We start from the raw sequence: 27,294 nt of genomic DNA on the forward strand, positions 1-27,294 counted from the left end.
CAAACAATAGACATGGTGGTGACATTTTCGTAACAGAAAACAGAAGATCATACTTGGCAGGCCTTGAAATGAATGTTTCACACTAATAGCAATCTGCGATCAATCGTTTACTCTGATTTCCAAAAGATTTTGGCCTCTCTCATAAAGACTGGTTTTAAAAGTAGCCTAGAGCAGACTAACCAGAAGGGGTATGCATTTCTTCCCTTTTGCTCTGGCTCTGACAAGACATGAGGCTTCCAGCAAAATTCACTGATGTCAAAGTGCTGGCATCACATCCCCACTGGATCAAATGGATAACAAATGTTTCACCTCTGTGCCTATCCTTCGCTCAGCGGCTCGTTTCTGGATCATCTGCTGAATGGACAGCTTTTTCATGAAATATTTCCCCCCTGTTCATTTTGCCCTACGGCACCTTAATTGTAACCATGTGTTGGATGATGGTGGCTTCTAGTTACCACTTGTTCCTGTATTTTTGTTTAAGCGTCCATGCTGAAGTTACGCAAGACTCTGTAAAGCCAGGGATAAGGTGAGGTCAGAGAGAGGACAGGCTTACTGTAATGCTGGTCAACTCGAAAACCTACATTATCCTCACTGCAGTGAGAGTGAGCCTCTGACCCCCAGCACAACAGCCTCTGTGCTCTTTGTGTGCAACTGGATCTGACTGAAGGTCTGTGTCGAAGGGTCTGTGAGAAATGAAAGTCATCCTTGAGTAGCTCAGCATTTTAATCACATATCCATTTATTTTCCTTTTTTCATTGTGCTTACAGAAATTTGACACAGCAATGCTTAAAAAAAAAAAAAAGAAATGGACAAAAAGTTTGTGGCCTCCTCTTGGCACTTATTAAATTTTTATTTTTTTTTCCTTTTTCCTTTTTCCTTTTTTTTTTAAATCTTCAGATGTGGAGAGTAAGACTCTACAGGGGATAAGAGATGAGCTGGTCTTGGATAAATCCGGGCAGTACTATCTAGAGAACACCACCGTGGACTACCAGAAACTTTCAGACAAAGAAGTCCTGAGAATCACTGGCCCGCTCGGAGCTGACTTCACAGTCAAAGTAAGAGCTGACATTAATGCACCACTCCTTTTCTTTTAGGCTGCACTAGGCAGTATTTGGTAGAGAGGTTGCTCTGTTACTCACAAATCATCTTCTTAATATTTCAAGAAATTTCTGAATTGTCCATCTGTCCTGCTTCAAACTTGATGAGTTTATTGCTGGGGAGCTGAGGAAGGACAGCGCCAGATTTGAAGTCATTCGGATGAGCGCTTCTCATATTTTGACTAAAGATCGTTTTGCGTTACCGGTGTGAAACTGTGTGTGACATGTTTGTGACGGGTCCTTACTCTTAAGTTTAACCATCACAAATACGTTCTAAACCCTTATCCAAACCCTGAACCTTCAACTTTAAGCCTAAAACCAAACGGCTCCAAGAAGCTGCGTGAAAAAAACGAGCACCTGACAGGAATTTCTAATATTATAAAATTTCATCACTCTTCCAGCTTTTGACCTGAATTTCATTGATTTTTATTTATCTATTTATTTTTGTCTTTGGCTTCCTGTGACAGATGACTTCAGTCACTCGCTCGTGTTGTTTGAACAAGTAGTCAGAAGAAAGCTGCGAACCTCCATCTCCATGTTCTGCACAGGCGCAGTCGGTCAGTGCATCCACATAGCTGCCCTCCTCGCAAACCTGCTGTGATTTTTTGCAGCTATGTTTTCTGAAACAGCTCTGCACTAGTTCCTTTAATGCAAAATAGTCCCACTAAACTCACTGCAGTACCTGTTACAGGACCAAAAAAACAGACAGTGGAGCCAAAGAGGCCGTTATTTGCTATAATGGGAGTAATTGACCTTTCATTCATCAAGTGGGCAAACGCACCACTGGAACCAGCATCCCTCAGCAGACCTGCTTGCTTCCAACTCCATTCACCTTAATTCACCTTTTTGATGTCTTTGGTACAGTTTGATTCAATGTGGTCACTTTTGTCCTGCAGTGTTCTGAAACTTTTTCTTGTGAACTCCTGGGGAACGTCTCAAAGCAGCAAAGTTTCAGATTTATTTTCATGTGTTTTAAAGATATTCGATTGTGACCATTTAAATATGAAATGCTCACTGTAAGCTACATTATGTGTTCAAGCCGTGCATCATGCAGTAACAACAGTAAAACCAATGTTCAGAGCCTCTGAGCTGCTGCTTGGTTTTGGCTGATGTTAAATGATGTTAAATGATTTCATGTCTTTGGCTGCCAAACTCACCATTACTCCTCGGTGTAAATGCCACATGCTCAAACTTGCATTTGATTCACGGTAACTTTGAAGAAAAACTGCAAAACATCTGCTTAAAAATATAAAATTTTGCTTGCGTGTGATAACATATATACCTATACCTAGTTAATACATGCAGCTGTTTCACAGTCGCATGCCACAATGGCTGTAACATATTTTTCTGCTTCATACACACACACACATATGCAAGCACAAATTCACAGCCTAGGGCAAGCGAGTGGACGCTAAACGTTATGCAGCCACAGGCCTGCGAAACTTCCTCCCTCATAAACACAAGTCGGGATCGGACAGAGAGCGAAATCTTAGAAGCTATAAATGCATAATTTTCTAATCTGTCACGAGGCAGACGGCCAGTTCATATCACAGTGCTGGGAAAAAGGTTTGGACAAAATGGAAAATCGCATTAAAAAGTTGCCAGACTGTCTTTCCACAGTAAACACATGAATGTGAATGAGTGGTCGTGAAGTTTGATTTATATGTACTGCTGTTAAAGTGTGTCTTTGGGCATATTTTCAAAACAAATGAAATAAAGGGCTAGCAAAACACGAACAGACATGGTCTTATTTATTCTATTATGTTCTGTTACTCTATTAAAATAAAGACTGTTTTAATTCTTATTCTATTAAAACTGTCTTTACTCTTTATTTTATTAAAGCAAAGCTCTAAGAAAACGTTTCCTCTCATCCAGCAGTGTATTAATCATTTCATCTGGTTGGCATTCATCATAATAGCTTAGCTAGCAGCTGTTCTCAAAAATTGTGCAGAAATGTGCACTTCAGGTTTTTAAGGGTCAGGGTTTTTTTCTATTATCCAAAAGAGGAGAGACGGAGGGGGGGGGGGGGGGGGGGGGGTTTGTTAATCAGGAAAATGTTTAAAAAAATAAAACTGGTGTGGACTTCATAACCTTCCAGTTTATGAATCACAGTTGAGACAAAAAAGATTCTGTGGACAGAAAATCAGTTTTAACATATTGTTTGATTCTGTATAGATTAACAGCCGGTATTTATTTGTTATGAGTATTGAACAACAGTTAACACTGCAAGTATAAAACGATGAGGACGCCCAGTATGAGTCTTTCTCTAGTTAAATGTAAATTGAATATTCACTGATATCTTCTGCTGTTTTACTCTTAGTTTGATACACCATCTTAAAAAAATCTAACTAGAAGGGAAGTGTGAGCTGAGTAAGTACTGTGATCACCCCCTAGACAAAAAAACAAAACAAAACGCTGATGACATTTGAACATCGTGTCTGTAGGTGCAGTTTACCAGCAGTGCAGACAGCCTGGTCCAATACATCTACTACCAGCCCATCATCCACCGCTGGAGAGAGACCGACTTTTTCCCTTGCTCTGTCACGTGTGGTGGAGGTAAGCAGCAGCTGCACTTCTTGCATTTTTAGAGTCACAACTGATGGCAAAGGTGTGTTTTTAAACTCAGGGTCCTCTAATTCACAGGTATTGATTGAAAGCATAATATTGAATCGTTGCTCTGCTTCATGGATTCTGATATTTGCTGGCCCGCAGGTTACCAGCTGACCTCAGCAGAGTGCTTTGATCTGCGGAGTGGCCGGGTGGTGGTAGACCAGTATTGTCATTACTACCCAGAGAATATCAAACCAAAACCCAAACTGCAGGAGTGCAACATGGATCCATGCCTGGACAGGTTGGAAACCAGAACTTTAAGGGGATTAAACTGGACTCATTTTAATTTCATTTCATTTCATTTTTGCATGCCACATCCTAATTTCCTTAATTGTTTCTCCCTTTTAGTGATGGCTACAAGGAAATTATGCGATATGACCAGTACCACCCCCTGCCTCGGTACATACTTAGTAACACACAAAGGCACACAATACAAATCCTGACATCTGCTAATTACCATCAGTCACTTTGTGATGTCACCTTTCATGATGTCAGATGGGAGAGCAGCCCCTGGACAGCTTGTTCCACCTCTTGCGGCGGGGGCATCCAGAGTCGCTCGGTATCGTGTGTGGAGGAGGACATTCAGGGGACCATCACTCCCACAGAGGAGTGGAAGTGTCTTTACTCTCCCAAAACAGCTATCCTGCAGCCCTGCAACACCTTTGACTGTCCCACCTGGCTGGCGCAGGAGTGGTCACCAGTAGGTGCCTTACTTTATGGCATTTTTGAACATTTTTACTTTTGAAACTTCTGCTTTAATTAGAAAAACTCAAAGGAGCCACATTTGCTAATAATGCATGCATGCATGTCATTAACTTCATAGCTTCATAGCAACTTTCTCTTGGCTGTAAACAGGTGCAGAAACAGGTTTATTTCTGCTGTAACGTTGAGCTTTTAACATGGCAGTCTAAAAGGATCGACTCATTTTGAAGAGAGCACCAAGTGGTCATTGATGGAATTGCAGGTTTTCATGTTCATTTTTTTAAACCCCAAAGAGTGCCACTTAATTTTTGTCAGCATTGTAGCATCCCAACCATGCAATGTGCGGTCATGGCTGCACATTGAAAAAATAAAGGTTGAATTCAATGACTGGTGTGATCCGACCTGCGAGTGTGCTGGTTAAATGTTGCCTGAAGTATGCTCCCTCCTACTTAATGTTCCTCTCCCACAGCCTTTTGCATTTTTATTTTATCTGTGACTTCCCATATGTGGTGCCTTCATGAGGTGTGTAAACATATGTTGTCCACAATGGGTACAAATCTCATTGGTCAGTTTCGTTATTTTGCTTTAAATTTTAGAGCAATCCTAAAAATCCTACCATAAATGTCCCATATTTGTTCCTCCTGGGAATTTTTCTACCTCACCGGTTGAACAGGCTCATATAGAAACGCAGGGGAGCCAGATTTGTGGCCTCCTAAAAACCTGGGATGTTGTTTATTTAGCACATTCTCGCTCTGCCTTTAAAATGTTTGTTTTGGCAGTGGATAGACAAAGTTCGCTCCTGAGGAGAGAGCTGCTGAGATTTTGGAAGGGCTCTTTCTTTACCTCCCTTGAGTCAAAGACATCGACTTTCTATTAAACACAAGCAAAGCCTGTTACTAGGAATTAACGCACACAATCAGTAAGTAAATAACAGAATATATATCCTGCAATCACCAGTGTACAGTGACCTGTGGTCAGGGGCTGCGCTACAGGGTGGTGTTATGCATCGATCACCGGGGATTGCACGCTGGAGGCTGCAACCCTACCACCAAACCACACATCAAAGAGGAGTGTCTGGTGACTGTGCCCTGCTACAAGTCCAAAGGTGGGTGATTTTGTGTTTTGTCATGCTTTGAATACAGAGTTGCACTTATGTTCAGCCTCTGTCATTTTTGTGTCGTTTGCTGTAGATACGCTCCCTGTTGAGGCCAAACCCGTGTGGCATAAGCAGGCCATAGAGCTCGAGGAGGACGTCACAGTGAGTGAGGAACCAACGTGAGTGCCAGCATTGAACAGAAAAATAAATAAGTTGTTCAGATCACAGTAGTTTACAGGCATTTCTCTGTGTTGCTTCTTTTTAAGAATAAATAACGTGCAATTCAAGCTCATACACGTAGCCTCTTTGGACCTATCACAGATGAAAAGCCTGTTAAAACTATTGCAGGTGTTTGGGTCTTGCTGCAATTTATTATTCTGGGAGCTATACAAAATAAAGTTTATAACCTGGAAAAAGAAGGGGAAATCTACAGCATTAAATTACTTTTGCTCCTCAAGGTTAAAAAAGCAAAAAAAAAAAAAAAAAGTCAGATCCCAGTTACACAGTTTCAGCAACCAGCAGCTTAGGACTTACCTGGAGGTGAAATCGAAGTAGACAGAGCACGGCACTGGCACGTAAAGGCCACAGTATCAGGGTTGTGCTCATATCATCAGCAATTTTCATCAACATGGAGTCCAGCTGTACAGGACTATTTAGTACAAACCCAATTTCAAAAAAAAGTTGGGGTGCTATAAAATGTAAATAAAAATAGAGTGCATTGATTTGCAAATCTCACAAACCCATATTTTATTCACAATAGAACACAGAAAACATATTATGTTTTAATGGGGAAAAAAATGCACCATTTTAAGAGAAATATAAGCTTGTTTTGAATTTGATGGCAGCAACACATCTCTTAAAAGTTGGGACAGGACCATGTTTACCTCTTTAAACATCTGGGAGGTGAGGAGAGCAGCAGCTGGACTTTTGGGAGTGGAATGGTGTCCCATTCTTGTCAGATAGAGGATTCTAGCTGCTCGACAATCCTGGACTGTCTTTGTCATATTTTTTTGCTTTATGTTGGGCCAAATGTTTTCAGTTAGTGACAGATCTGGACTGCAGGCAGGCCAGGTCTGCACTTGGACTCATCTACTGCAAAGTCATGTTGTTGTAATAGCTGCAGTGTGTGGTTTAGCATTGTCTTGCTGAAATATCCAAGGCCTTCCCTGAAAAAGATGTCTGGATGGGAGCATGTGTGCAAGCTGCCAATTCCATAGGCCCTAATGCACCTCCCATACCATGGGAGTGCTGATAGCAAGCCGGGTGATCCCTCTCCTCAGCTGAGGCATCCGTGTTTTCCAAAAAGGATTTCAAATTTTGATTTGTCTGACCACAGAACACTTTTCCACTTGCCTTAGACCATTTTAAATGAGCTTTGGCCCAGAGAAGATGGCAGTGTTTCTGGATCATGTTCTCTGCTTCATAGAACTTTAACCTGTGGTTGGCAGAGTGAACTCTGTTCACAAATCGTGATTTCTGAAGTGTTTCTGAGCCCATGCAGTGATTTCAGTAACACAGTCAAACCAGTTTTTAATGCTGTGCTGCCCGAGGGACTGAAGATCATAAAAGTCATACTGATTTTCGGCCTTGTCCCTTGCACACAGATTTTCCTTCAGCTTCTCAGAATCTTTTGATGATATTATGGAAGGTTCATGATGAGATATTCACAGTCTTCACAATTTTACACTGAGGAACATTATTCTGAAATTGTTCCAAAATTTGGAGACACAGGTTTTTGCAGAGTGATAAACTTCTGCCCATTTTTACTTCTGAAAAACTCTGCCTCTTGGAGATGGAGCTGCACTAGTAAAGGGACCTATTATATTCATTTCCAGCTCCGTATTTTTATTCTTGGACTCTAGAATAGTTTTTTGCATGATTCATTGTTCAAAATAATCCTTATTTATCTCATACTAGGTGCTTTGGCGCAGCCCCGCAGTTCATCGAATGTCTGAAACAAACAGTTTTTGGTCCTTTCACCCTTCCTTTGAGTCACCTTCATTCTGATTGGTTTTCCAGTGTAAACAGAAAGTTTGAACAGCGGGTCAGTGGGGTTTCTCTGACTTATTGCTGAGCGGACTAAAATAGGGGCATCCCCTCTCGCTAACATCAAACAGAGCCAAGAGCTGAAAAAAACTGTCTGTAACCCGGCATTTAGAGCAGTCCTGCCTCATAGGGATTATTTGCACATGCACACTGACGCCATGTTTAGTGTGAGTACCCAAGGAAAAGCATAATAGGTCCATTTTAAGTTATATTTGAAAGTGTGTCTTGTTACTTGCGTGGAACTAATAAAACATATGAGGTTATTCAAGGTAAGAGTGGAAACTGAAGGTGACCTGTCAAAACATCTTTCGGAAAGCCTGAAGAATGTACAGTCACTGGCTACCAGCATTACCTCAGCGAGCCCTCACATGTTCCAGATGTTCTTGTCCCACATATCAGTTAGCTAATAATGGCTGCCCTGTGAAAATGCACAATATTTGGACTCGACCCTGTGTCTTGCATGACTTGTATTAGCAACCATGTTAGCCAGTTTAAAACATCTGTAACTTTGACTTATCTTTGGAGTGAGAGAAGTGCCAAAACATATGATTTTGCTCAGCTGCAAAAAAAAAAAAAAAAGAAGCATGTCTGTCCTCAAAAAGCACATAAATATCTGTGTATAATATGCCGTCATTCACAAGCCAACAGCAATATCTGCCCACCATATGGGGCCAGGTTACAGATGTGAGAGAAAAGAGAATGAAATTCCTGTGTTAGACTTATTGCACCTCGTTTGCCAGACGTTATGCCTGCCCTCAACCACCACTGTGCGGCTGTTTGAAAAATTAAACCCATATATGTTCCGCAATCAAGCCAAAGCATTTTTTCACCGTGAGTAAATAAAATATTTCCATTGATGGCTATTTAATTGATACGATTAACGTGGGGCTTTGGCGGATATGACAAAAATGTGTTGTTTCCCTCCGTGAATGAAATCAGGGTTGGTTTTTGAACTGACAGATGTACTTTAACGGCGCATGAAGATAAACATTTTTGTGGGTTCGCTTGTTGACTTTGTTGTTCCTGTTCCAAGGGCTAACTGCCGGTGATTCATTTGTTTGCCCAAAACACAATGAGTCCTTGAGCTCTCATACAGAGCCAACTTTGCCTTAATTATGAGCTCTTTATTGAGGCATCTTATAAAACAGCAGGGTGCTCTTGTGTTGCGGTCAGACTGTTCAGCCGAGGAAGAATGCAGCACAGTGGTGAAGGCTGCCATGCAAAATATGCTTTGCTACCATTATGAGCCTATTAAGTGAAGATAAAGATAGTTTGTCAGGTTCACAGAGCGCTGTTAGGAAGCAGCGCTTATACTTGTACGATGTGTGCTTTGCTGATTTAAATCATTTTGGTTTCACTTGAAGGACTTCTAGTACTCACTAGGTTGGTCAGTCATTTCTTTTCATAGCTAAGCTATTACAGAGGAATTTGAATATGTGTTCTTCCTTCTGATTGGCTCCCTCTCATAAGCAGAAGGTTTTAACATCAAGTGGGCGTGGCTTCTGTTCTCCCACACAGAACCGTGTCCTTGAAAGGATCATATTGATGATATCCTCTTCCCTCTGACTTTGTAGAGATTCAAGAGTAGCAAAATATATCTGAAACTAGGCATTCAGAACAGTCTTGAAGCCTTTACACACACAGGACCAACCCAAAGAGACTTCACAACAATCACCACTGAAATTCTGCTGTAGGAACATCAACCAGTAGGAATGGAGGCTACAACGCTACAAGCCTAACTGCTCATCACTACCTTTGTTACCTGCTGAAGATCTGGCTCTGACTGCTCGGGTGGGGTCAGCGTACAATCACTCTAAATCCTTTGAGAGCTTTGTGTTAGCATGCTGTCTGTGCAGATGTCTGCAAAGGCCCAATTTTTCTTTGCTGTACAATGCAGTCCTTTCTATCCTGGACGCAGTTTACACTTTGCCATTGCACGCTTGTCCTTTCGCACAATAAAAATAAACCTAACGTCCGTATCTCCTCTCCCTAAAAGTTGTAGGTCGTTCCCCCATTTTCCTCTTCCCTGAACATGAACTCAAATGATCTGATCAGCAGGTCTGATGTGTTTTTATTTTTTATCTGCCCTTTGTACAGATAATTGAAGAACCTTACATCTGCTCACACGTGACCGTGCGTAGTTGTTGTTTAATTGTTTTACCTGGTAGCCTTTTTGATGGCTGTACCAGTTTTTAACCTTTGCATATGTCTCAAATACCCATCCTTATCAACCACTCATTCAGTCAATGACAGTTGCGATTCAGAAACACAGTTCACCCTGTGCCACTGGTCTTAAAATATTTGTGCATGTATTAGACACCTCCAACATGACGTATGTAAGTCCTTTAAGCTACATCTGCTAAAAAGAAACCAGAAGTGTTGAGCTCAGGCCTAAACAGGACAGCTGCTCTGTGTTGTAAACATCAGGCTGCTGTCCAGAAGTTTCAGTCCGGACTGTAAGTATTTGAACAGCTGGACACATGTTTTGTTGCTAAAGCTCTGTGCTACACATGATCGATGCCACACGAAAGGGCCAAGTCTCAGCTTTAATTTGAGTGTTTTGCTATCAATGGTAAAGAAACTCATGGTGAGATATATCCATAAATTATCTGACATATTTTATTTTATTTGCCAAGGCACTGCGAAGGGTAGAAGTAAGAGGTTGTCCTCTTAGATACACACTGAGGACTTCTTTCATGGTAATGTAAGATATTAATAAGATAGTCTCATCATTCTCAGGTGCACATTGTGGTACAAATGCTGTCTTTGTACTTCCATATTTCACTAATAAAATATCCAGAGTAATATGTGTTTCCACAAGCATGTAATGAACACAAGAGCTGCTTTTTATGATCCCCTAAATCACTTGATTGAACATCACTGAATTATTATAGATGTTTTATTCATACTGTGCAGTAGATTCACCTTCCTTTGTACTTTTAAAGGTGTTTGGTTTGAGCTTCAGCCAGCCTTTTTGCGTGCATTTCCTAGAAAGTTATAGTGTCAGTTAAATTATTTGAAGATCAGCCGCTGTTGATGGGATGATAGTTCAATCTCTGGGCCTTTCTGTATTTCTTCCTCTCATCCATTTTTTAAGATGAGGAAGGATGCACATGAAAGCTGTTTATCCAAGAATAGCTGATTCTAATGCTTCACAGCTGTGCAATTAATCACCACACTGACTGTATCTTATAAATGCCAAATGAGTTTAAGAACCTAGCAGCTAATGAATAAAATCTGTGTACAGAAAAAGCTTTAAAAAAAAAAAAATCAAAAACTGTGATTTGCTATCAAACAGTCCAGATTTGGTTTGGAAACAATCTTTATCAAATCCAACCAAGTCAAATTTTCATACTTTTCCATTTAAATCATCCACTGATTGCTCTCCTCTCCAGCTTTATCCCCGCTCCCTGGCAGCCCTGCAGCAGGACATGTGGTGCTGGGACCCAGCATCGGACAGTCAAGTGCCAAGTGCTGTTGTCCTTCTCCCAAACAGTTGCAGACCTGCCAGATGATGAATGTGAAGGGGTCAAACCTGCCACGAGCCAGCCTTGCTACAGCAGTCCCTGCTCTGGAGTTTTAGGTCGAGCAGGAGAAAGCAAAGAGGAAGAAGAGGAGGAGGAGGAGGAGGAAGGCGGGATGCTGCAAAGAGAGGAACTGCACGATTGGGAGTACGAGGGCTTTACTGAGTGCTCAGAGAGTTGTGGGGGAGGTATGTTCTTTTATTGATCTCTATGACGTGGGAAAGTGAAGAGAGAGAACTCGAAAGAGTAGAATTGGGGAGTTGAAACGTTAACTAGTGTCTGCAGCCACGCACAAGCAAAGTTCTAGCATGCTGATGTGCTCTCACTGACAATAGCAACTTGCAGGTGTAACAACACCAGAAATATTAGCCTTATGATGGCCCTAGGGGGGAAAACTCAGGAGATCTCACAAGGCAGCTCTTCATCCTGTGGGGACCGTGAATGTCTGTGCAAATTTCATAGCAATCCGTCTCAAAACATTTTTTTTTTTTTTTTTAATATGTATTCCAAAAAAATGTAAAATTGACTTCCAAGTAAATCAGGGACAAATATGCTCACATTTAACTTTTTTCTTCTTCTTTTGGCTGATATCACTGTAGAAATACGCCTACACATTCTGGCACAGAGTCTTCATCAGGTACAAAAGTTCAAATGCTCCGAAGGCTACGTGCTGAAATGTCTAAGTTCATTTCTGCTGTGATGTGAGCCTAATCAACTAATTTATTGCAAGTATTTATGTCCTTTATTGGTGTTTGAGATGTGCTACATTTAAAAAAAAAAAAAAAAAAAAAAATTTTTTTTGTTAAATCTATTTATTGCATTTTGAGTTTAGAACTCTATTGAAGTTTTTACTATTTAAGCACATCCTCTTTATTTTCTCAAAGAGTTTTCAGTCTGACTCCAACTCCGTGCGTGTCACTGAGTTTGTCCCAGTTGATTTAATAAAACAAATGTGATACGCTCCTTAAACTTATGTCACTGCGTCTAATGCCAGTATATGCTTTGCGCAGAAGCAAGTTATATCATATTAAATGATGGCGGATGGCATAGAGGTGATACATCACCGATGGCTCAAGGCAGCAGTGAAATGTTTTGCCAGACAGAGAGCGCTTTCTTAAACATCCTGCCAACATTCATTGTGGCCCACTTTAATCTCCGTACCTCCACATGCAGGCGTGCGTGCCTGCCTTGTGTATCTTTGTGTTAATGTCTCTGTGTGTGTGTTCGTAACTTAATTTCAGCACATGGGTGTGGACTTTTGTCAGTGTCTGTGTATGCGCTCATCCAAACTCAACAAACTCCCATTCGGGGATGATTACACTCCGGTATCAGATGTCCGACACACACCCTGAGGGCTGTGCTCCTGTGGACCATCACACTGCTGTGGTTTCTGAAGTGCCTGCTTCTCTGTTATTGTCCCCAACATTAGAAGCAGACTCAGAGAGTTATGTTCCATTACTTTTAATAAGACTTTACATCACACTCTTAAGAGTGCATCCACAGCTGATTCAACCAAACTGTTTTAATATTCACTGTGCTTTTATTTTGGACGCTAAAAATCTCAATTTTTAATTACAGTGTCTGCATGCAGTTTTCCGTGTTGTTTGATACGCTGTAATGGGAAAGTAAGCATGACATTGCTGTGTTCTCTAACCCCAGGTGTCCAGGAGGCTGTGGTTATCTGCCTGAACAAGCAGACTAGAGAAGCAGTGGACCAAAGCCTGTGTGTGAGCTCTCGGCGACCCCCTCAACTCCTCCAGGACTGCAAAACTCAGCCCTGCCCACCCAGGTACAATAAAACCCCTCACTCAGACCTCGTAATCGTCGTCATTATTATTTACACATGTTTAAAATGGTTTGTGCATGAAAATTAAAATGGGCTTGATTAATGGATGCAGTTTAAAAAAGAAGGAAATGCATGGGTTTTTTTTGGGGGGGGGGGCTATATTTAAGAAAAAATATTAATTAAAGTCAGGACAGAAATATGGCTCTGCTTTCTCTTAGTCTGCCAAGAGTGTATCCCTCCAAAAATGTGCAGTATTCAGTACGGACATCCATGCACTGATGTACCACTTTTCAGAGCCCAGAGAAATTCTTGGGTCTTAAACATGAAACGGCTTTACTCCCAGAGGTGATTCCCACTAGTTAACGCAATTAAGCTGGACTACTCCACTGGTACAAAAAAAAAATACAAAAGCTTCTGATCCACTATATTGTACCTCTCAGTTTAAACCAATTGGGACAATTAAATCTCTATTAAGGCATTTTGAGTCCAAGAGATACTAAAAGAGAATGACACAGATGGATGGTTGTATCTCTGTGAGCAGCAAATTAAGCCTTGTGGAATCTGACGGTGATTAGCTTCACCTGCGAGGTTCAGTTGTCCTTGGAAATAGAAATCTAGGAGGCTTCGGCTGTTTTTCTAAGTGTTTTCTTTTGGCAAAGATTTTTACAACTAGGAATGGCCTTTGGTGATTGCATGTCATATTGACAAATTTGCCATATTACCAGTGGGGTTAACAATGCAGGGTTTATCCTGAGGGGATGCTATTGAAAAGCCTGTGGGCGGGTAAATAATGTTATGCCGTCAAGCATGACTTAAGAAACTACATGTAATAGCAGTCTTCCCGTTTCTCTCTCTTGATCAAAATATTGGTCCAGAAAAAAAAAAATAACTGTGAAATAATTGTGATTATCCTCTGGGGACCGTGCATTGCTTGCTGCATTTCAAGTTGAAATTATTTGTGAGGTTGTTGTTGTGCTGTTTCAGTCGAAATTTAGCTTTTTGTTTGTTTATTGAGCTTTGACTGAATAGACAAGCAGTGTGTGAACAACGTTAGAATATCACATTTCAGAGCTACTTTTTGTGAACCTACCAGATGATGTGCATCCAAATGAAACACCTAAAAGATCAAACAGCAAAACCCCATGTTGCTTAACATGACCGAGCTGTGGCTAAATGGTGAGTGGATTTTGTGGTTTGCCACACGTTTCAGGTTAACACCGTACACATTGTCAGTGTTCCACTGCTCACACTCTTGTCAGAAAACCCAGAGGCTTGCAGCCTGCCCTTGCCTGTTTTTCCAGGCTTTGAGTCTTGTTTTTAGGCACAACAAATGCAGTATTGGACTTGTTTCCTTTGGCCCTTTACTCCCTCCCTGAGGCCTCCTCACCATCCCATATTAAGCTACACTCTTTGGATAGTGTTCCCCTGAAAGGAAAACAGCCATAGGATTTTAGCTTTGAGTATAGCAGCAGCCCATGAACGAGCTTTGTTCCCAATTCTCCTCAGAACCTTAAATAAATATGAGTAGTTTTAAGATATCACCCAATCTGTCAAGCAGAAAGTGAAATTGCTGCCATTTCATTTCAAGCCAAAACTGTAAAGGCATGGCAACTAGTTGGACACAGGCCACAGTTTGGAATAAATCTGCCAAAGTAACTTTGATGCTGGATTAAACCCAGTTTAAAATTGTGTTGGACAACAACATGAATATTAATTCCAATACTGTAGGTCACTGGAAAAATACAAGTGAAAGCGTAATGCCATGGGGAGTTATTGAATGTTGTGGAACTCAGTGTGGGATTTTATGTTTCTTGCCTTTTCACTTGTATTCACCTTCATGATTTTGCATATTCATAAGACTGTAAGAGTGCTCTCTCATTGGATCAAGAGAAAATATTCTCAAAAGCACTCTGGCAGACCTCTTGAATTTGCTCCTTCTTTGATTCCATCTTGGTGTATAAAGTATATGTACACAATGTACTGTAAATTTGCCACAATGAGCACAATAATCATTGTTCTAACAGGTGGGAAACAGGAGAGTGGAGTTCATGCTCAGCCACATGTGGGGTAGGTCTGATGATTCGCACTGTGGCGTGTACCCACCGGCCCTCTCGTGACAGCAATCGCACTTTAGTTTTGAGGTATGAAGACTGTCAGAACCCCAAGCCCAGTCCTGTCCAAGCCTGCAACCGCTTTGACTGCCCTCCTATGTGGGACCCACGTGACTGGGGACAGGTAAAGGATGTCATGTGGGAAGTTCATAACTACAAATGTTTGAGAATTGAGAATCTAGCACATGCAACTAATCTAACCCCTTGCATCTGTGTATTTTTTTTTTTTTTTTGGGCTCCCAGTGCTCCCAGAGTTGTGGTGGTGGGATTCAGAGGAGGGAGGTACTATGCAAGCAACGGTTGGCTGATGGCAGTGTCCTGGAACTGCCTGACACCTTTTGCCCTTCCAAGAGTCCTACAAACCAGCAGCCCTGTGGCATGCAGGACTGCCCGCCTCAATGGGCCACAACTAACTGGTCCCAGGTAGCCTGCCTTTCAGGCAGAAACAATTCTGCCATATTAATGTTGTTCAGATGGACAAATAAAAACTGAGACTTTAGAGGTTTTGGTTATTTTGATAGATTTCTTTTGTTTCTCCAGTGTTCAGTGACATGTGGAAGTGGCATTCAGACTCTGCAAGTCATTTGCAGGAAGAAAGAGGAGAATGGAAGGTATTTGACAGTAGACCCTAAGAACTGTTCCCTGTCAGCTCGCCCCATCAGAATCCAGCCATGCTCCCTCAGGCTCTGTGAAAGTAAGAGACCCTTTATTTGGCTCTTTTTTTGTAATTTGTGCTGCTAAGATACCAGACAATTAAATACCACTAGCTCTAAACAAGAAGAAAAGGGAGCTAAGTTGCATGAATCTAAGGTTTTGTAAATTACAAACAAAATACAGATATGTAAGACAACAATCAAGCTGATAATCTGCCCTCTAAATTACAGACTCTATCAAGCCTGATGCCACCATACTGGCTCAGAGGAAAGTTTATATCCAGTGGAGGAAGGGCAAAAAGGTACACCTGGTCGTTGGTGGTTATGCGTATGTCCTGCCTTGGACAACTGTGGTCCTTCGCTGCCCAACCCGCCACTTCCGCAAGGGCCATGTCCACTGGCTTAAGGAAGGGAAGCCCCTGGTCAACCTTCCACACCTCTCCATAACGTCACTAGGATATGTGAAGATTCATCAGGTTCATGCATCTGATGCTGGGATATATACATGTGTCGCAGGTGAGGCACAAGAACATTTAGTTCTACAGATCATCGGCAGCAAGCAAAAACTGTCTGTTCCAGAGTCACTGCTTGGACGCCAAAAGGTTCGGCGACCAGATGTGACCTCAGCCCAAGAAAGATTTCAGGAGCTACCCATCTCCCTCAACCGATATGACACAATTATTGAGCATTTGTTGAAACTTAAAGACTCCATCCAAAATGAGAAATACATTGCTGACAAACCACCTGCTAGTGAAAAGAATAGTTCGACCCTAGAGGATGAAGAGTCAGAGATTTACATCCCAGAGGTCCTCATTGCCGACACCCGCAGTCTAGATGAGATCATGCACAATTTTCCTGAGGGCCTCGGAGGACCACGGGAGGAACAACTTATCGCACAGTTGCTCAGTGAACTCACCATGACACAGGGTGAAACCAATGAGTCGACGCTTCACCCTCCAGAAAGTGCTGAATCTTCCACGCAAGAGCCACTCCATTATAAACCAAATATTAAAGCCCACACTGCCAGAGCAAGAAACCCGTTGATAATCCAACGATCGAAAAAGGTTGGAGTGGGGTCCCAATCTGAAATGATAGTTTATGTGGGAATGCCCGTTTTACTGCCCAAACCAGTTGCTACTTTAGTGCTGAAGTGTGAGGCAGTAGGAAACCCTGACCCATCTGTGACATGGACAAAGAATGGGAAAGAGTTGCGCTACACTAGCAGGTAAGAACAAACCTTTAGTAAGACTTTATGTGCGAACGATATAGCTGCCTGTGGCTATTTTATCTTTATATCAAAAGACCTGGACTTAAAAGCTTCATAGATAGCTTGTCTCTGTATTGGCAGAGTAGGCCTGTTGCCTACGGGATCACTGAGGATCCATTATCCAAGCAGAGGGGATGAGGGTTTGTACACCTGCACTGCCAGTAACCGTTTTGGAAGGACATCTCTTTCATCTTGGCTGCGGATTACTGGTAAGGTCTATATATCTGGAAGCTTCAGCGGTTTACACAGAAGCCCCACCCTCCTGCTGCTCAAGATTTGTGTTTGCAAGGACAACCAATTAGACAATAGTTGCCTTGAAGGGAGTAGAAGACGGCTAAGGTCTCAGCAACCACCGGTTGCGAGTGAAAAATGTGTATTCCCCGACTGGTTGCGAGTGATAGCTGGCTGATGTTGGGTGAAATTGGTCACAAAGAAATTGCCCATAGTTTGCATTAAACATGCTAGCTTGTCTGTAGACATTTGCCATTTTACTTTCCAAGCTGTAGTGAAACTGTGAACCGGAACAAGAAAACATTGTGCCTTACTTACTGTTGCAACCAACACATTTCAAAAGGTAGAACTTTTACTTTTAATGCAAACTGTCTCCATTTCTGGAAAGCATCACACTTTTCACACTCTCTACCGCTTGGAGAGTAGTTTGCTAGTGTTTGCCAACCAGTCTGCATTTTTCATGTGACCACAACAACCTGCTAGCAACCAAAGCAATTGCTTGGAGGTTTTTCGGTGCAGCACTGGATACCTCTTTGCAACCAGATTCATGCTAGCAACTGCCAGCAACCCTCCAGAATCCACTCTTTTCCCTAGCAACCAACAGTTACTAGCAGTCACTGACCAGTCTCTAGGCTGGTGTGAATTGGGCTTTAGCAGTAACTTTCACAAGGACTGCCAGCAACCAGTCACAAAAGGTCAGTGAATACACATTTTTCTCATCACGACCGGTGGTTGCCAGATGTGACTGCAGCTTCTTTCAGACAGAGAACGAACTGAGGGGTTGCAGTAAGGTGCAGAATAAGATAAATAAAGCTTGTTTTAAATGTGAACAATGCTAAGTTACTCTGTTACACTCCAAGAATTAAAACTAGGAAGTTGGAAGTGAAAAAAAAATTGGCGCTTATCAGCTCTGGTCAGCTGAGGTTCAGTATTTTGCAGAATTACCCTTTTTGCTTTCTTGCCAAGAGTTAGATGAAAAAAATGGATGCCACGCGTAAATCTTCATGTAATATAGCTGGAGCCAGAAGACTTAGCTTAGCATGATCTTTTAGTGTTTTTTTTTTTTTAGGTTTTAAAGAAGGGAGAAAGGGATTGGCTCTGTTCAGAGGTCAAAAGACTAAACTAAACAAAACAAAAAATCATGGTCTATCAGCACCTTACTAATTGTGATGAAGTATCAGAGAAATTTTGTAACATGAAGACACTGAAAACACTGCTACAACTTCTCAGAAATGTTGTTAGAAATACGTTTGTTAGTCAGTATAGACCTAATGTCAGGTTGAGTTTGTCCTAATACCGCTTCATATAGTCCAGTTTACAGTAATTTATGTTGTTCTTTGTGGTTCAGGATCAGAGATTCTGAGAAACCATGCATTCATCCAGCATAGAAACACACAAACACGAGCGTAACCACAGACAGATATCCAGTAAGCTCTTACTTACCCCAGTGGCTCATGTGGCTGAGTCATTGACAGAGGAATGTCCGGGGCATCACACAGAGCTCGGGTCACCTCTGAGCTGCGCCGTCCTTCATCTCTTCAGCTTGATCAGCCACATTCTCATCAAAGCACCGCCACTGTGCGCTTCCTGATCCTATAGTACGTTTCCTCTCCATACGGCAACAATTAGAGGTTCCAGGCAATGTTTCAAAGAGGATTAACTTAACATACCCTATTCAGCTAATCTGAATAGAAAGGATAAGGAGTCTTTAAAGTGCTGAAAAATGTCCCGACTGTATTTTCTTATATTTGAATTCAAATTCAGTTAAACACAGTGTAATGACTATACTCTTGGGCATTTTAAGGCCAGAGTGTTTGGAGGAAAACGAATGCAATCCAAAATACATTGAATAACTTTAAAAATAATGGAACTGTGGATCTATTTTATTCCCAGGTTCAATAATATCTTTGCTAAATTTTGTGAAGAATAGTGGTAATGTTGCTCTTTAAATCCTAGCACATCAGCTGATGAGAACTGACAAGAATGGGACGGAGGACTATTTCCTGTCCTCTTTTGATTTCTAATAATATCTAAAGTCTTGGATATATTTATTTTTTGTATTTTCAGGTGGTAAAGGAAGAAGCTGTGTCCAAGGAAACAGTGTGGGCGCAAATGCTTGTTCTGAGAGGAGTAACGGCAGTCAGTCAGCTGAGGTGTGCCAAGGACGAGCCTGCCCTTTCAGGTATATTGCTCTTCTACGTGTGTGCTATTAGTAATATTGAACACTGAGTTTAATATTTACAATAACAACATAATGTACTGATAGTACATTTATCTCTTAACGCCAACTTTTGATCCTCCGTTTATTCACTGCGTATGTTGAATGCCTGAGAAAAATATTATGGCCAAACTGAAAAAGGATTAAACAGCTAACCTCTAGTTGACGTTTCTTCCTGTTTTATTAGGTGGCGAGTGGATGCTTGGTCCCCATGCTCAGCCACTTGCGGGGGCGGAGCCCAGACCAGAGGTGTCCGCTGCATGAAGGGTCCTGAGGGCAGGTCAGAAGAGGTAGAGAGTCAGAATTGCCTGGGAACAGGGAGGAAACCCTCTGATACAAGGCTATGCAACCTTCTTCCCTGTGCAAGATGGGCCACGACCTCCTGGGGGCCGGTGAGCCCAGATATTATTGTGGACAAGCTTGTATTCACAAAGTTTTATGAGGAGACACAGTTTAGATTCAAAACTTGATCCTAGCAAGAAAGTATTTTGGTAATGAAAGCTGAACTTGCTTGTAAAGCTGATGAATTCTCCTCTTCCAGTGTCATGGCAGGTGTGTGGGCCCCAGTTTGGCCACGCAGCACCGCCACATCTACTGCCAAGACCCAAATGGTAGCAGAGTCCCCTACAGGATGTGCACTGGGCTCCAGAGGTAAAGATGGGAATCAAATTATGAATGTTTTCTAATGTTGGTGATTAAAAATCCAGTGATGCCTTAGATTACAAAAAAAGAAAAAGGTACTCATCAATATTATTTCATGCATGTTTGCGTTTTAGGCCGAACTCCTTGAAGAACTGCTCCACTGATGCTTGCACACTTCACTGGCGCGTGGGGCCTTGGACGCAGTGCACTGCCACGTGTGGACGGCACGGTTTCCAGTCACGCCACGTGACCTGCATGCACCTTCGGACCGCCAAGGCCTTTCGAGACGGTCACTGCATGTGGAGCCCTCGGCCTCCCAGCTGGCAGCGATGCAATATTTTATCCTGCAGCAGAGGTGAGAGAGGGACAAGTGGCTTTTTTTCACCGTGAGTCATAAATACATAGATCCTAAATGTAATGAATCATTTACGGCGAATTTTATTTTAGTTTCTATTGCTTCGAAATATTTAGTTTTATTTTTTATTCTAGTTTCAGGGATTTCTTCTGATAATGTGAGGGCATTCTTGAAGGGAGAGTTTCAGGAAGTTCAGAATAGGGTTTAAAATGAAAAGTGCAGCTGAAATGCTCTGTGATCCTGGCCATTAAAAAAATACACTGCATTTATAGATCACTGGCTGTTCTTACTGCATTTTTTTTTTTTGATCACTTTGACATCCATCTCATTAAAGATTTGCACAAATCCCTCCTTCCATCTGTTTTGTCAAATAAATTTGACCAAATTGACCAAACTGGCAAAGACTAAACTTCTAGAAATTTCCTCTCTATTATTTAATTTTACTTTGTTTTGTAAAGTACACAATGTTGTTACAGATTTTATTGTTTGTGTGCAATAGTTAAATCTTTTATTTTCCCACCAGGTTTTAGTTAACTGCAGTTGTTAATCCTCTACCTGGAATTTCAAATAAAAAAAAAAAAAAGATGAAAAGACAATCTAGCGGTGTTTGCACTTGGGCCCAGCGCATAATACACATAGTTGTGGGTTCATGTGATGAGGCTTGGCAGTATCCGTCTCTAACTTGTCTGTTGGCACCCCATTACAAAACCGGTGAAGGAAAATTTGCCTGCAGTGCTTAAAGCACTGAAAAAATTTGCCTTAAAAAAAAACCTCTGCTGCGTCAGGTATTTCCAGAAACAATGTGCCGGTTAATTTGAAAAACCCACAGACCTCAGTGAGAGAGGAAAGATTGCAAAATGTTTATGAATGAGATGTTATCTCAGGGGAGACTTAGTGGTGTCTTGCTTTGTTTTGTTTTTCAGAGCAGTGCTCATAAAATTCCCAACTTCCACCGTTTATATTAAGGAGAAGTCATTTTGAAACTTATTCTCGTGAAACTGAAAGTATATTCATAGCTAGGTACGACAGTTCTAACCTGTCGCTTCATCTCTGGCAGCCGTGACTGCTCATCGTAAACTCTGTCCTCTGTATATTCCAGCAGGAGAGTGCCGAGACAGTACGAGGTACTGTGAGAAGGTGCAGCAGCTGGAGCTCTGCCCGCTCCCCCAGTTTAAGAGCCGCTGCTGTTACTCCTGCCGAAACACCTGAGGCGGGGATGTGAGAATGGTGGTGAAAAATCTGGACAGGTCAGGGAAGTTGACAAGGAAGACAAGGAACCTCTATGCCTAATCCCAACACCCTCCGCTGTCTTCAACGATCACTCTTGGATTCCTGAGTGTGGAGGAATGTTTCCTTTGTCATACCCAAACGTGGCTAATGTCGACTCTCCTCAAAGATCCCACACGTGGGTTTGAATTCAAAAGCATTGTTATGAGAGGATAAACACATCTGTAATGAAAGCTTCAGTTTAACTTTTTTTTTTTTTTTTTTTTACTTTACATCTAAAGTTCATATTCTGTCTAGATCAGCCAAGGAATAGATACATTTCCAGTGTTTGGAGTACGAACTCTGTGGTTTTATAAAGGGGAACTAAATTCTTTTAGCCTTGACTACAGACACGTCCACATTAACAGAATCTACGGTTTCAGGTCCCTGAACAAAAGGAACATTGCTACCATGTTCCTCTGAAGCACAATCACTTCACACCAAATTACAGTTTAAATGATTCAATTTTACAGCTGACTTCATACCAAGGAATTCTGGGTAAACCCCAACATTGTAATAACCACTGGATAGCTGTCTGTTTATTGCTATGATTTTGATGCTAAGTGGGCTTTTATTAACGTGGCACTGGGGCAAAAAGGGGTAGAAAACTGAAAACCAGCATGATGCTGCTTATAAGTGAGAATGATGACAAGAAGCCTAGTATTAACTAAATGGGACACATTTAGTATCAGCCACCTGGGACATAAGTTTAGCATGCATTGACCGTAATGATTGCTCTTTTAAAGTGGCAAGGAATTCAGATTGCAGCTTTTAGAGGGTTGGGACTCTATAAAGATTTCTTTTGCATGGGTTGCACTATAGGAGGTGTACGACTGAAGCAAATAATGTTTTGGGAAAAAAAAAAAAAAAAAAAAGATTTTGCACTCAGAACTCATCCAAGTCTTTGTTAAGAACATGGCTTGCAGAGTTGTTTTTATGTAGTTTGTAAAGTTATTTTGTTTCAGTAGTTTGTTTTGTGATATTTCTTGAAAAGACATTTGCCAAACGTGTCCCTTTAACCACTCGGTGACGTTACGCAGAGATCTGATAAAAACCCATTTCAACCTGACTGCCATGTCATATTTACATCTCTGTGATGGGAATGTTTGTAGAGGATCATTTCTAATGTACCATACGGATGGGCAGGTTTGCACTTTGTCACTACATCCTGGGTTCCACAGAGCTTCATCACGTGCAACCCAGCTTAGCTTAGGACTACTTGGCCCTACATTGAGGCGTGGTAACGTGATATCACGAGAGGAAAATATTGTATTACACATAATTTCTTAAGTTATGTAGATATTTGTGCTGTCATTTAAACTATTTATTTCCATGTGTGTTCTTGAGCAAAGCTTTTGTAAATATTACAGTGGTGGGTCTTTCCTCGCAGCTTATGGTATTTGATGCGCTTGCCATGGGGACCCCCTGCTGGTGACTTGATGTGTTGCTCTTTATCGTTAAATAAAACCAAATACATTCCTTTTTATAATCTTGTTGTTGTGATCGTCCTTCTTTCTTTTTTTTTTTTAAATATGAAACTCTCCATTATCAAATCAGAGAAGGCACTTGTGGAACACACACACACATACACACACACACACACATATATTGATAGTGCTTGTCATGCCACTTGCCTGAAAGGTTTTTGTCAAAGGGACACTTCCCTTTTCTGTATCTAAATCAAACTTTCCACTCTGTTTCTCAACTCTGGGAGAGGGACATGAATTCACGACATCCCTGTTGTCTACAAGAAGGAGGAAATTGCTTCAGAGTGACTCTAGATGCTACAGTTAAAACTGACATCTTCATCTGACTATAACTGCTCTTTTTTTTTTTTTTTAATTCATGCCGAGGACTGTTATACATTAAATTATGGTGGAAAAGGATTTTTGTCATTCCTGTTTGACAGCAGTGAGGGTACTACGAGTTTCTCTAGTGGATGAACTAGAAGGACACATTGACTCTCTGATAGAAGTTTTAGTGTGTCGGGAAGTCTTCACTCGAGATGATCGCGAAGAAGTGTTGTGTCAGCCAGGACCCCGGGCAAGAGTGAGAAAAGTGCTGGATATCCTGGAGTGCAAAGGCGAGGAAGCAGCTAAGATTTTTCTTGCTGTCAAAAGTCATTATCAGTACTCCAAAGAAGTGAACACAGATCCACCTCAGTCCAAAGGTATGTCAAGTCAATCACAGAGAGGTCACTGGTGGATTCAAGATAATGCTTTAACTTTCGCTGAAAGGGGGGGAAGGGGTGGCAATATGTACTGTAACTACATCTGCTCAAGCACTGTACTGAAGTATAATTTTAATATACTTTATAAGTATTTCTATGATTAGCTACATATGTAGTAAATACAGTGGAGTACTTTGTATTCCACTGTATTTACAGTACCATCAAAGGCACTCAACCTCTGATACAATTTTCAGATTTAGGAGCCCCCCCTCCATCCCCAAATGCCACATGGTGCATTGTTTATGTCAACAGTGCATCATGTGGCACTTTTCAAATGACCATGTTCTAAGAATGCAAGTAAATAAAAGTGTAACTGGAAAATTATAGTGAGTGTCTTGTTTTCCGCAGAGTACAACAAAGTCAAACAAAAGCACAAAGATGTTCTCAGGCGCAGGAGTGAGAGCATGCTTTTCTACAACACCCGGCACGGAGAGAAAATCCTGTTTTCTGAGCATTACGTCAATCTTCTCTTAGTTGACGGACACCAGGGCTTAGAAAATAAAAGACACGAGGTGCTGACCTTTGGACAAAAGCGACTGTGTCTGCAACAGAAGTCAGCGGTGCATAAGAAAATCACACCGGCTGAACTGTTTTCAGCTGCAAAGGCAGTTCGTCGAGTCAGGAAGGTTCTGGTGTCTGGGGTGGCCGGAATCGGAAAAACTATCCTGGTGCAGAAGATGTTGTTCGATTTCGGGGGAAACAAGGACCACCTTGCATTTGACTTCATCATACACATGACCTTTAGAGACTTGAATCTGATTGACAAACCCACAAACCTCCGAGAGTTAATCTTGCGCAAAAACAGGCACCTTGCTAAAGAACTGGATAACATCTTGGCAAATGACAACAAACTGCTGATCATCCTGGATGGCTTTGATGAATTCAGACACTGCAGGAGCTGTGACATGGACGTGTTTGTGACTGAGCCAGATGAAGATGCAGAGGTTGAGGAGGTCATTGGGAGCTTGATGCAGGGTGAACTACTATCAAACGCTTCTGTATTGCTCACAAGTCGGCCTGTAGCAATCAGCTACATCCCTGTGGGCTGCATTGACCGCTTTGTGCTCATTACAGGGTTCTCCTTAGCCGAAGTTCAGGACTTCTTCTTATGTTATTTCCAAGACAGTACCCTTGCTGACCGCATGTTCTCAGTTGTATCTGCAAATGAACTAATGCTGACACTGTGCTACATACCTGCATTTTGCTACATTGTTTGCTGCATCCTCAAAGAGAGCAAAGACCTCTGTGGAGAAACCCCCAAGACCATGACGGATATTTATGTGCAATACTTGGTGGCTTTGCTTCGGTCTCATACCCAAGCAAGAGTTGAACCATGTCTTCAAGACCAAAGAGCGGGGTCAGTCCAGCAGCTGTCTGATACTGTTTTAAAGCTAGGTCGACTTGCCTTCCAAAAGCTAATGGAGCATCAGACATTATTCTATAGCAGTGACCAAGAGGTTGCAGCATTAGAAGGTTGCAGCCTCGTTAGTACCTTCCTTGACAAGACAATTGCACAAGAACCCGGCTGCACTGAAGAGGTTTACTCCTTTGCTCATCTTACTATTCAAGAGTTCTTTGCTGCACTTTACTGTGCGGTGACAGATCACCCTTTGCCTGATGCACTTCACTGCACATCAAGTCCTAGAGAGGAATCAAGCAGTGGAAACTTGGACCTTTTCAGCCGCTTCCTGTCTGGAATCCTCTCTGAACGCAATACCAGCTTGCTGTCAAGGCAGGTGGGGATATGTTGCCACAAAGAAAAAGTGGATGCTCATCGACACAAAATCATCAGAGAAGTGAGAATGCTCTGTGAAAATGGAGCCCACATCCTAAACCATTTACACTGCCTGTTTGAGCAACAGGACCCTTCCTTAGCCCTTGAAATGCAACCAAATATGCTACGAGTTAATGTTAGCGATGAAACGCTCTCTCAAATGGACTATAATGCCATCAAGTACTTCCTGAACCTCACCAAGGGTAAGATATCAGAGCTGGATCTTACTGGGACTGGAATAAGCTGTGATACACTAAGAGATATTCAACATCTTTTGCACAGATGTGAGAGTCTTTGGTGAGTTCCAGGTAAAATTTAGTTTCCAAGCTTTGATAGAACCTTCCATGTGGGTGATATAAAACCTGTGATTGCACAATATGTACTTACCCCTCCATCTCATGTTTAAGGCTTGGAGAAAACAACCTTGATATGGAAACAGTTCAGGTCATTGCTAATGTGCTGCAGGAGTCAGAAAGCATCATGTACCTTGGGTAAGATGTCAGATGGTTTTGCAACATTTTTGAGAACACCATATGACTAAGAATCACCCTGATGATGTCACTCTTTCTGTTCCTTTTAGACTTGGGTGGACAAACATAGGTGACGATGCACTTCTGGTCCTTTCCAGTGCCATACGGGTGAAAAAAAAGCTTCAGGAATTGTGGTAAGAAACTTTTTGAGTTGTTTCATTATCATGGCACATGGCGTATTTTGGGGAAATGGGAAGCTCTCTCACTCATCGAGGATTACCGTGATTGCTTGATTTCAGAATTTTTAAAAGGTCATGGATTACAACCAATCCAGTAAAATCATTCCAGCCCTGAATTCAACATACGCCACATGAACAGTTTGATTGAGGAAACAGACGCATAACATATGCTCATATTTAAAGGTCTGTGTTTTATATGTAAATCTGAAAACCTTTAAAGTTGCTAATAGGCATTTTGTTGTTACCTGTGTGCTGGAACAGGATGGAGGGCAACCGTGTGAGCCACAAAGGTCTGTTGTCACTGAGGGACTTGATCCCAGATCCTCTGAAAAAAGTTGTGTGAGTAAATGGCTTTTGAACCAAATAATTCAAAACAGTACTTCACCAATTTATATTTTCCTAAAGCTTCTGCCTATTCCCTCTTCCTACAGGGCCATATGGAATGACCTGACTGACACAGAGCCAGAGTGCGTGCAGACCAAGGACAACGTCACTGTGAATTTCACAGATGATGCCATGTGGGAAGAGTGGGGGAAATGGGTTTTCAAAAGGTGTGAGGTCACCAGCAATGAGAAGTTAGTGATGGTACTCCACAAAGTGTGCAACATATCGACCCACTGCTTAGAAGCCCAGTGGGCGAAGACCTTCTACAATCAACTTTCGCAGCTCATCAAGAGCAGAATTGAGAGCTGCACTGAGGAGGACGTGTGCAAGAAGCTCAAACAGTTTGACAGCATTTTGAACCTGTGATGAAAATAACAGCCTTGTGTTATAAGCTGTTAATAAAATGTTAATTTTTATTCCGATTGTTTTGTGGAAGACAATAATAACAAAAATAATAAAAAATAATAAGAATAATAAGAGTACAGGGTACCATTAATGCATGAAACATCCTGTTTGTGTTTTAAAACAATATACTCTTCCCACTCCCACAAACGAGTCTCATAATGGATAAAGGGAAATCAAACATAAATATT

General features: G+C 41.7%; 3 protein-coding genes across 3 annotated transcripts in view; all 3 read left to right on the forward strand.

The window, feature by feature from the left end:
- Positions 1 to 5,688, forward strand: part of LOC115775053 (ADAMTS-like protein 1) — an 87,008-nt gene extending 81,320 nt beyond the window's left edge. The window contains exons 8-14 of the mRNA XM_030722496.1: positions 898 to 1,055; positions 3,542 to 3,653; positions 3,810 to 3,948; positions 4,056 to 4,106; positions 4,203 to 4,407; positions 5,367 to 5,514; positions 5,600 to 5,688. Of these exons, the coding sequence (XP_030578356.1) occupies positions 898 to 1,055; positions 3,542 to 3,653; positions 3,810 to 3,948; positions 4,056 to 4,106; positions 4,203 to 4,407; positions 5,367 to 5,514; positions 5,600 to 5,688 (902 nt within the window). The remainder of the gene's footprint in view (positions 1 to 897; positions 1,056 to 3,541; positions 3,654 to 3,809; positions 3,949 to 4,055; positions 4,107 to 4,202; positions 4,408 to 5,366; positions 5,515 to 5,599) is intronic.
- A 5,191-nt stretch (positions 5,689 to 10,879) lies between these two features.
- LOC115775052 (ADAMTS-like protein 1) lies at positions 10,880 to 23,066 on the forward strand. Its single transcript, XM_030722495.1, has 12 exons — positions 10,880 to 11,263; positions 12,735 to 12,864; positions 14,886 to 15,096; positions 15,216 to 15,395; positions 15,513 to 15,666; positions 15,857 to 16,850; positions 16,974 to 17,101; positions 19,191 to 19,305; positions 19,529 to 19,733; positions 19,883 to 19,992; positions 20,118 to 20,338; positions 21,438 to 23,066. Exons 1-12 carry the CDS (start codon positions 11,191 to 11,193, stop codon positions 21,545 to 21,547), a joined length of 2,631 nt encoding a protein of 876 aa, XP_030578355.1. The 5' UTR covers positions 10,880 to 11,190; the 3' UTR covers positions 21,548 to 23,066.
- Positions 23,067 to 23,476: 410 nt separating this feature from the next.
- LOC115775153 (NACHT, LRR and PYD domains-containing protein 3-like) lies at positions 23,477 to 27,067 on the forward strand. Its single transcript, XM_030722681.1, has 6 exons — positions 23,477 to 23,774; positions 24,183 to 25,905; positions 26,016 to 26,099; positions 26,189 to 26,272; positions 26,579 to 26,656; positions 26,749 to 27,067. The coding sequence occupies exons 1-6, from the start codon at positions 23,477 to 23,479 to the stop codon at positions 27,065 to 27,067; spliced, it is 2,586 nt and encodes an 861-aa protein (XP_030578541.1).
- Positions 27,068 to 27,294: the final 227 nt, after the last annotated feature.

This window comes from Archocentrus centrarchus, assembly GCF_007364275.1.
Source record: "Archocentrus centrarchus isolate MPI-CPG fArcCen1 chromosome 18 unlocalized genomic scaffold, fArcCen1 scaffold_23_ctg1, whole genome shotgun sequence".
NCBI lineage: Eukaryota > Metazoa > Chordata > Actinopteri > Cichliformes > Cichlidae > Archocentrus > Archocentrus centrarchus.